The sequence below is a fragment of the Calidris pugnax genome, unplaced genomic scaffold (assembly GCF_001431845.1).
Source record: "Calidris pugnax isolate Ruff unplaced genomic scaffold, ASM143184v1 scaffold27, whole genome shotgun sequence".
NCBI classification, from domain to species: domain Eukaryota; kingdom Metazoa; phylum Chordata; class Aves; order Charadriiformes; family Scolopacidae; genus Calidris; species Calidris pugnax.
The window spans coordinates 13,764,766-13,774,987 of NW_015090893.1; the positions used below are offsets into that span (position 1 = coordinate 13,764,766).

General features: G+C 39.0%; 1 protein-coding gene across 1 annotated transcript in view; it reads left to right on the forward strand.

The window, feature by feature from the left end:
• GFPT2 (glutamine-fructose-6-phosphate transaminase 2) overlaps positions 1-9,850 on the forward strand; it is a 28,552-nt gene extending 18,702 nt beyond the window's left edge. The window contains exons 9-21 of the mRNA XM_014947682.1: positions 1,210-1,231; positions 1,326-1,333; positions 2,623-2,694; positions 3,393-3,556; positions 4,080-4,175; positions 4,284-4,381; positions 4,722-4,842; positions 5,564-5,721; positions 5,863-5,977; positions 6,600-6,727; positions 7,432-7,599; positions 8,264-8,425; positions 8,992-9,850. Coding sequence (XP_014803168.1) covers positions 1,210-1,231; positions 1,326-1,333; positions 2,623-2,694; positions 3,393-3,556; positions 4,080-4,175; positions 4,284-4,381; positions 4,722-4,842; positions 5,564-5,721; positions 5,863-5,977; positions 6,600-6,727; positions 7,432-7,599; positions 8,264-8,425; positions 8,992-9,036 — 1,357 coding nt within the window. The 3' untranslated portion in view covers positions 9,037-9,850. The remainder of the gene's footprint in view (positions 1-1,209; positions 1,232-1,325; positions 1,334-2,622; positions 2,695-3,392; positions 3,557-4,079; positions 4,176-4,283; positions 4,382-4,721; positions 4,843-5,563; positions 5,722-5,862; positions 5,978-6,599; positions 6,728-7,431; positions 7,600-8,263; positions 8,426-8,991) is intronic.
• The last annotated feature ends 372 nt before the right edge of the window (positions 9,851-10,222 follow it).

Sequence of the window (10,222 nt, forward strand, 5' to 3'; positions counted from 1 at the left end):
ACAGGCACTGTAAAGTACAATCTAATTAATGTACTAAAGCTTAATATATTTGAGGGTTTTTTTTTTTTTTGTGTTTTTGGTTTTTGTTTTTTTTTTTTTTTTCCTTTTTTTTTTTTTTTTTTCTTTTGGTGGAGGGATTTTTTTGGAAATGAGTTAGTGAGAATTTGCTGCTTAAACTAGAATTAAGTAGTAACTCCAAAATTTTAGCTGAAAATGCATGATAAAATGCAGCTACAGGCACACTCTTTTTAAAAATCTTACTAAAAGGAAATGTCTAACAGCCTTCACGTTAATTACGTAACATCTCAGAGATTTTCTTAACCCTTGCATTAGAAGGTGGTGTTTTTATTTATAAGCAGAGGCTAAGTGCTCACTTCCTGACCATTCAGCTGTTGCCTTGTTAAGTGCATGTTGGCCTGTTCTGCTCCTTATCCAATTCCTTTAAAGGTGCAGTCTGCCCTCCAGGAAGAGATTCCTGATAGCAGTAAAGAGCTTTCCTTCAAAACCCCCTCAGGAAGAAAGGCCCCAGTTTAATGAGATGCAACCAGTTGAGATAAGTTGTTCAGGATGTATTTATTTTTTTTCTCTTCTGTTTGCATGGTTTCCAGGAAGGTGCTTTTGCATTGGTTTTCAAGAGCATCCATTACCCAGGTGAAGCTGTTGCTACCAGGTTAGTAAAATCCATTTTATACATAATTCATGCTTTTTTTTAGGTTAAAAAAGATGTTAACATCTCGTAAAAACAAAAACCCCCTGGAATACTGATGATGAACTGCTTAATGAACCAAAATTCAGGAGGTAGATGGAATCCTAGTGAAGTGCAGTGAAGCTCTGCAGAGCATCTCTTCAGCTGACTATTAAATATAACTTAATTTGAGCTGTACTGACTTTGGGTCACAGAATTTCCAGAGACTTGTGTTGATTCCCTATAATCCATAGCGTGACTTTGTTTAAAAATTAGCTGTGACTACTCACTCTTTTGAGTAGTGAAAGGCAAGTGAAAAGTAATGAGACAATGTTTTCTTGCTTCCTGCAAATACACTTTTGGTTGGAGGTGGTCCAAGTGACACATTCAGGAGAATGAGCCACCAACATTCCCATAGAGAGTGGCCTTTTATCTGTTACAGCGTGTCACTAAAGAAGCTCAGTGCATCCTCTGTTTCTGAAGATACATTAAGAGGGTGCTAACATTTCTGCTGTATCTAAAAGGGAAAGGAAAGGATATTGTTCAGTTTTACTTCATATTGAATAAAGACTGAGAGAAGTGTGTTCAGGTTGGCTAAAATGCCACTGTAGTAATAGGTTATACAAGTAGTGCTCTATAGCTGTCACGGCATTTATGAGTTTTTTTCGGTCTAAATTCTACTTTTATTTATAACTTTGAAAACAACTTTCAGGAAATGTAAAGATATTAAAGTAGCAAGTGAAGTAGCTGTGGGCATAAAGGCTGTTTTATACAACAACCAAAAAGCTTCTGTGGTCTAAAATAGGACTATATTAAAATTGTGAAAAAGCTGTCTGTACCATCACTCTAACAGGAGCACATCTTCTGAAACAAGCTGTTCTATATGTGGTTCAGGTTTGGGTTTTTAGGAGTGAAGAGATTAAGAGAAGCTAAATTTTTAGTCTGAGATGATGGAGGGGGGTGTGAATTACTCTCTTATTCCTGTGTTATATTTTTTAATAAGCTCTTCAATATGATGCGTGACCCGTATAATTAAAAAAAAAAATATCTTAATATTCTACAGTTTTAGAGGTGTGGTTGACATTTCTGAGTTTAAAAGGCTAAAGGATGGAACAGTATTTTGGTAGTAAAGAGCACTGGAGCTGATTGCTGGCTCACTTCAGAGGCTGAGTAAGCTTTGTTTAAAAGCGGTATTTAAATTGGTGCCTGTGCTAAGCTGTTTTGTGATTCCTGGAAGGAAAACAGCTAGTTCGTGTACATTTTCCTCTACGTGGGTGTAGATCATGGGGAAAGAACTATCAAGGCATATGGCACTTATTCACATAATACTATTTGGTGAATCTTGGCAGAAACAAGCCAAGTTTATATAACTCCTGCCGTGTAATGGCTTTAGGATCAGGGTTGAGGAGGATCTTGCTATTTAGGAAGGTAGATGGGATACTGTGTTTCAACTTCACAGATGTCCTTTGACTTCTTTTTACGCATCTTTCTCTTCATAAACTTGTGTGTTTTCCCTTTGTAGGAGAGGGAGTCCTTTGCTCATTGGGGTTAGAAGCAAGTACAAGCTCTCCACTGAACAGATTCCTGTCTTATATAGAACATGTAAGTTGATAAATCAAATCACATTACTTTTAAGTGCTAAAATTATTGTTACTTCATGATTAGAAATTAGGTTAATTGGTCTTTTACTATAAAACTACCAGCCAATGCCCCAAATAGCTTTTTAACTGAGGATATTCTATTTTTACACTACTGAATGTGTGGTTTGTGTAAAAGACCCATCCTCTCCCAAAATACTTGTGTAACTGTGATACCTTGAACCTGTACAGTTTGTAATCTCTAATTTTAACAGATCTGGTTTTGCATTTAAAGTGTCTCATTTCTTTAATAGGCAACATTGAGAATGTGAAGAACATATGCAATTCCCGGATGAAAAGACTGGACAGCTCTACCTGCCTTCACGCTGTCGGGGATAAGGCAGTAGAATTTTTCTTTGCTTCAGATGCAAGGTAGCAGAAGTACTTAAATGCTTCTCAAAATATTGTTTTTGTTTAAAGTGAGATAGTTCTGGAAATCTTACGCTGTCTTGCTGCTGTACAATGGTTTTCTGATGGGATAGCTTGTAATCCAGGTAACTTCATAAAGCCCAAGGCCTAAGGTACTTCAAAAATGTGAAGGCTTGACGTCAGCATTAAACGGTAAATATCTGCCAATTACTAACATCTGTAAAATTAATCCAGTGTAGGAAAGTAAGTTGGGTACCAATAGACACCATCAGCTGAGTATTTGGGCATACTATACGTTAGTCTTGGTTTTGGCATTTTAATCCAGCTATTAGAGGAGGAAATGGTGGTGGTGTTCCAAACTTAGCCAGAACCTGGACATCAGGTACACATTTGTCTCTCTCAGGGCAAGATCCTGACTTTAGGCGTCCATCAGAGACCTTGGGAGGCAAGATCAGATCAGCAGGAACTTGCTGATGTGAAATGCTGTGTTTCCTGAGCCTTCTGCTCCAGGTTCCTGTGAGAGAGCAGGAGGAGCAGCAGATGGAGCCATTTCCTTTAAGATGGCTCTATCTGCAGTTATGTCCAAAAAGAAGAGAGGAGGGGGGCTAGAAGTGCTGTGTAGCATATTTAATTGCTTTGAGGAGTGCTGCTACCAACTCTTGCTGACATATCAGATTTGTCTGCTTCTATTTTTTCGGTAGTGCTATCATTGAGCACACCAACAGAGTGATTTTCTTAGAAGATGATGACATTGCAGCAGTAACTGATGGGAAGCTCTCAATTCACCGTCTCGAGCGTTCAGCTAGTGATGATCCTTCCCGAGCCATCCAAACCCTGCAGATGGAATTGCAGCAGATCATGAAAGGTGGGTTGAAACATCCATAAAGGAGTATCATCAAAGAGGGATAGTTACAGTAGATAAGGAGGAAAACTACTAACATGTTGTGAAAATGGCCTGATATTTAGACTGTTTGTACTGGGAGCTGACAATTCTGAGCTGGAAGACCAAGGGAAGATGGGCAGTATGGGACCCTGCCTGTTTTTAGCTTCAGAAAAGTCCTTCATCTAAATATTGAGTGCAAATATAACTAATGTTTAAATGTTGTTGTAGTTGTTGGCAAACTTTGACTGTAAGAACTGAAATGGAATACAGAAGGTTCCTTAAAAAGGAATTAGGTTACCTTGTCCGTGTTGGGAAACGAAACCAACCTAACAGAGTGAACTACCAAGCCCTCCTTTCTTCTCACCTATTCCTCAGCTTTTCTTTAAGCTGACAGTCAACTTAAATTAGCTGCTACCACAGCAAGTCTTAAAAGTCATCTCTTTGTAACTGTAATAGACTTCAAATAACAAACCTAAGCATTACCTTGCAATCTTTTTCTGAACAGGTAACTTCAGTGCATTCATGCAAAAGGAAATCTTTGAACAACCGGAATCAGTCGTCAATACGATGAGAGGCAGGGTGAATTTCGAGAGCAGCACAGGTAATTCAGAACAGGCATTCAAGCTGCACTACTAAGCCAGCAGATTGTGAATTTATTAACTAGAAAATAAAACACACCATTCATATATGCTTGTTTGTGTGTTTACAGTTCTGCTGGGAGGCCTGAAGGATCATTTGAAGGAAATCAGAAGATGCCGAAGACTGATCATTATTGGCTGTGGGACCAGTTATCACGCCGCAGTAGCTGTATGTTCAGCCTTAGCTGAAGTGCATATATAGCTCCTAGTTGCTGGGTTTTTAGACAACAGCTCTTCATCTTCTTTTTCTTCTATATCTCAAACTTTGCCTTTCATTGAGGGGTGTAACCCTTTTATTTAGTTTTTCTTTGTACCACATTCTTATACTCCAGTGCTGTTACCTACCATGCTAGAAGTTAACTTTTTTCACCTTGGCTTTTAAAGCTCTGACGAGCTGTAATTATCAACTTCTGTAACAAGGAATCATTTAGATTTTCTCTGACTCTTAAGATGTCAACACTTCAATGGGTGGCAATATTAACAAATACTGTGTGCTGCTTGAATTACAGACTCGACAAGTATTGGAAGAATTAACTGAGTTACCAGTGATGGTGGAACTTGCTAGTGACTTCCTGGATAGAAACACACCTGTATTCAGAGATGACGTGTGCTTTTTTATCAGTCAGTCAGGTGAGCTGCATTTCCTGTTTGTCTTCAGTTGAGTGAAAACTAGAAAAAATTTAAAAAGCCAATGATTTACTACTTTCTGCGTGTTGCAAAGGAGGGTGATGGCTAATGGGCCAGATTTGTCTTGAATGAAAGGTTCTTTACTTAAGGGCCTGGAGCATCTCTCTTATGAGGAAAGGCTGAGAGACTTGGGTCCTTTTAGTCTGGAGAAGAGAAGACTGAGGAGGGATCACCTATAAATACTTTAAGAGGAAGTGGCCAGTCTTTTTTCAGTGGTGCCCAGTGACAGGACAAGAGGAAATGGGCACAAACTTGTACATAAGAAGTTCCACCTAAACATGAGAAGGAACTTCTTTCCTTTGAGGGTGGCAGAGCCCTGGCAGAGGCTGCCCAGAGAGGTGGTGGAGTCTCCTTCTCTGGAGACGTTCAAAACCTGCCTGGACATGTTCCTGTGCAACCTGCTCTAGGAGGATCTGCTTTGGCAGGAGGTTGGACTAGATGACCTCTGGAGGTCCCTTCCAACCCCATGTGATTCTGTGATTCTTTCAGACTTGATTCGTATATATAGACAAGGAGTGAAGGCTGAAAGACTGTTTTCCGTTTCATTTTGCATTGTGTAAGCGTGGAGGCAGTTATTTAGAACACACTTGGGTAGAATTTTATGCTTCTCAGGAATCGTTACTATTCTTTGCCAACCTGAAATCAAGATGTAAATGTTTTCCAGGTGAAACTGCAGATACACTTATGGCCTTGAGGTATTGTAAAGAACGTCGTGCTCTGACAGTTGGCATCACAAACACGGTGGGAAGCTCAATATCCCGGGAAACTGACTGTGGTGTCCACATCAACGCAGGGCCCGAGATAGGTGTGGCAAGCACAAAGGTAACTGCTGCTCAGCGGTCGACTTTCATACTTCACCCCTGCAGAATCCAATTAAAATTTTAATTGTAGCACTTCAATCTGAAATGGTACTAACTCTCTGCAGACTTAGCTGCTAAATGTTTTGTTTTGGTTTGTCTGCAGGCTTACACCAGCCAGTTCGTGTCTCTTGTAATGTTTGGCCTAATGATGTCTGAAGACAGAATTTCCTTGCAGAAAAGGAGACAGGAAATCATTAGTGGACTAAAATCATTGCCAGGTATATCAATATTTTGGATTTAAGGAGGGATATGGGTTGTTGTTTAATGAGCAATATAAAATACTACTTGAGGATGTCTTTTTCTTACTTAAGTTTCACTCTCCCCCTCCTCCTGAAAGCTACACAATGTAAGAAAAATGGGCTATTGGTTTTTACGCTAATTGCCAATTTTAAAAGTAGCCTTCTGAGAGGCTTGGCAGGAAGATCAGAATTTTCATGGGTTGGGTTTTCTAATTACAATAAGGTGGTTTTGTGTGAGAAATATTACTTGATCTCCTAAATGGATGAGTTGAAATTTTTAGAGCCTTTCACTTTAAATCAGGGTAGATAAAAAGGAAACTAATTCAAGGTGACTTTAGAACAGATGTTCACAACTTCCTTTAGAAATACAAATGGGACGTATAAGCACTGCTTAAACCAATAGTCTCTTTAAATTTGTTACTGTAAATAAGGCTGGAGAAAACATCCTTAAACCACAGTCAAAGTTGCAAAGAGGCAAAGTTAATGGTTGAATTACGTTAAGTGTATTTGTTCTACTAGATCATTAGAACATCCTACTGCAAGTAAACTGTTTTTTCCAATTAAGAAAGCTATTATACCTGCTTTTTGTGTGCCCCAATAGAGATGATTAAAGAAGTGTTGTCCTTGGATGAGAAGATACACGATTTGGCTCTCGAACTGTACAAACAGAGATCACTGCTGGTCATGGGCCGTGGATATAATTATGCCACTTGTCTGGAAGGAGCTCTGGTAGGAACCTCTCAGTATTGTTGGGTGTTACTTAAAATGAGCTTTTGTGGCTTCTGCAACATAGTTTATTTCTAGTGTTTCATTACAACTTAATTCTGCTGCAGTAAAACTGCTATCTATAATTAAGAGTAGTTAGTCCTGTTTGATTGAACACATACATAAGGGGACCTGGATACAAAATCAGTTTCTTGTTTCTTTCACGTGATAAATGTAGCTTTTAATGAGTCTATTAAAACAAACAATTTAAAACACTGACCCATTTGAAAATAACATCAGAAAAACACAATGTGCTGATATTCAGATGAGATGCTCTTACAGGAAACTCATAAATTATGTTATGAGCATTTTAGTGGAATGGACTCATATCCATCTCTCGCAGTAGTTTGAAATGCTAAAGGCAGACTGCATTAGCCCAGGTTGTGCTGGGTGTTTGGTTCTTAAAGTTCCTGTTGATTACTCCAGTTCTTCATCTGCAAATGCATGTGCATGGGCAAGCTCTGCTTCCACCAGCAGCCTGCTAGAAATCCCAGCAGCCAAGCCTGTCTGGTTTCACCATTAACTGATCTTTGAAAACACCAGCTTGATACCGTATGTCTGTATTTAAGTGGCAGATGTACAGCCTTGGCGTTTCGCTTCTTGTGGCTTTTATTTCTCATCCAATTTACTGGTAACTTGATGGCATTTGTTGTTGTTTTTTTTTTCAGAAAATAAAAGAAATCACCTACATGCACTCTGAAGGTATCCTGGCTGGTGAGCTGAAACACGGGCCGTTAGCCCTGATTGATAAACAGATGCCCGTTATCATGGTGATAATGAAGGATCCTTGTTTTACCAAGTGCCAGAACGCTCTGCAGCAGGTCACTGCTCGGCAGGTGAGCTGTTTAACTAAGGCAGTGTCATAGGGGAGGAGATTCTGCATGTTGTATGCAATGTCATAGGGGAGGAGATTCTGCATGTTGTATTGCTGCTGACTGTACCTCAGAAAAGGGATGTATTAGTGATTATTTTTTTTCCCTAAATATTAAGTTATAAATAAGATGCTATATCTGCTTTGTAGACAATCGTTACAGGTTAATACCAGTAGTGAAAACTGGTGGGTTGTTTGTTTGGTCATTGTCTGTGGGTCGTTTGCTTGGGTTTTTCCTTTATTTTGAAGCAAATGTAATAATGTTAAAACTAGGGCTGTTGTTACAGGTTAACACCATTAGTGAAAACTGGTGGGTCATTTGTTTGGGTTTGTTTGGTCATTGTGTGTGGATCATTTGGGTTTTTCGTTTGTTTTGAAGCAAATGTAATAATGTTAAAACTACAGGGTAACAAACTCACAAAACTGTGGATGACAAAAGTCATTAGGAAGACTGGCATTGTCATAAAAACATTCAAGTCTCACAAAACTGTGGACGACAAAAGTCATTAGGAAGACTGGCATTGTCTTTGTTAGCCAACTGAGCATCTTCAAACATACTAGAGTCATGCTGTGAACCAATATTTCAGCAGTTCGACGTTCACTTAACTCTGCAACAATTTTATTTTCAGGGTCGTCCAATCATTCTGTGTTCTAAAGAAGACACAGAAAGCTCAAAATTTGCCTACAAAACCATAGAGCTGCCTCATACTGTTGACTGCCTTCAAGGAGTCCTGAGTGTTATTCCTCTCCAGTTGCTTTCATTCCACCTGGCTGTTCTCAGAGGATACGATGTAAGTGCTTTCTATATTTAGCCCTCCAGTTAGTGCACTTTTGAACTTCCTTCTGCCAGTGTAAAGTTCGTGTCGTTACTGGAGCTTATAGTGACTGTGGTAGAGGCAGCATTTCAGTGCCAATTCTTCAGCTTTTTATTTTTTTTTAATTAGTATCCTTCTAAAAAAAAAGATAATGTGCTTAGTTTGATTAATTAAGAGTGCAGATAAGACTTTTTCAGAGAACTAAATCTTAAAATGTGATCTTGCACTTTAACCTAAAATAGTTCAGTGCTTTGTACAGCAGAGTGTGTTGACGCTGGTGAGGTGTGTCAGTCTGAAAATGACTGCTTTGGAAAAGTACCCCATGCAAAACAAATATGTATTTGTTGGGAGGGGGTTGGAAGGAAGGAGGAATTCAACAGTGAGTCATTATCTGCAGATCTATAGTCTCTCGTGTGTGTTGATGTGTCTAGAATAAAGCAGAACTCATTAGGAAGTCTAAAAAAAGCACGCTAAATGAACTGTCAAATGCAGAATGTCAGTATTAATCTGTCATATACTGAAAGTCTGTCTCTTCATTCTAGGTGGACTTTCCAAGAAATTTGGCCAAATCTGTTACTGTAGAATAACAGCCAAGAACAGCTGATGTTGTCACCAGACCTCCGAATTATACTTGTAGAAAATGTGTTGTTCTGAATTGACAGGTACATGTTTTTCTAACAAGAACGGCGGTGCTAACTGGAAAGCAGAAGGTTTTATCTTGCAGCTTTAAAAGCTTTCGATGTGCCTTGTACCCAAGTGCTTTTGCTTACAGCAAATACTCCTCTAGGTCCTGAAATTGCCAAAGAAGATAAAAATTGTTTACACATTGTATACTGAATGAACTTTTCTACTGTGCAATATATATATATGTACAGCTCTCTTCAGAGTAACTGTGAACTTTTTTTTAGCCTACACTACTTAACTAGTTTTAAAGATATAGTATTTATAACTACAATTGTATAGCTTTTTTTAAGTTATTTTTTTAGTATGTTGCTTGTCTGTAGCATTGGTAATGCTCAGAATGTAAATACTGAGCATGTTGTCACTTGTACAGTTGTTAGGGGTTTTTTTTATTTCCTTACTTCAGCCTCAAACTGGAAATTTGCTGTCCCTCTTCCTCCCCAGCTTCCCCTCCCCACTTTGCATCTATGTTTTGTATTTAACCGATCATTTGCAAAGCTCTCCTGTGGCTGTAAATTCCCAGCGATGATTTAAGTTTCAGCTTCTTTCAACTAATTATTTGAAAAGCCAGAGCGACGTTCTGTTTTGTATTCCACCCCAGCTCTTATTTGCATAACATGTACAGTGCAACAAAGTAAGGGAACTGGATGTCTTTCAAGTGATATTTCTGTTTGGAGAGTGTACAATGAAATCACAATGCAATTAAAAGATTATATAATTCTTCTTGTTTGGGGTTTTTGTTTTTGGTTTATTTTTTTAACTTGATGACTCCTCATCTCGGGTCAGAGCACAGATACACCACCGCAGCACTCCGACACAAGGAGGAGAGAGACACTGCTCTCCCCCAGCCTTGTCTAAATCCTGATAACAGAGTTTTTCCTCTGTTTCGGGGGTTAGTTCTGTGTCACACAGGTCTCCCAGGTAGGCACACCTTCCTTTTCCTTATCCAGCAGCTGCCTTTCAAAATAATGTGTCGGGTTTGGGTATCACCAACTTTCTGAAGCACATGAGTACAGGAGAACTGAATTTAGTGACTGTTCATCAGTGTTTTGCCAGACGTGTACTGATACAGCAGCATAATCCCCAGTTATA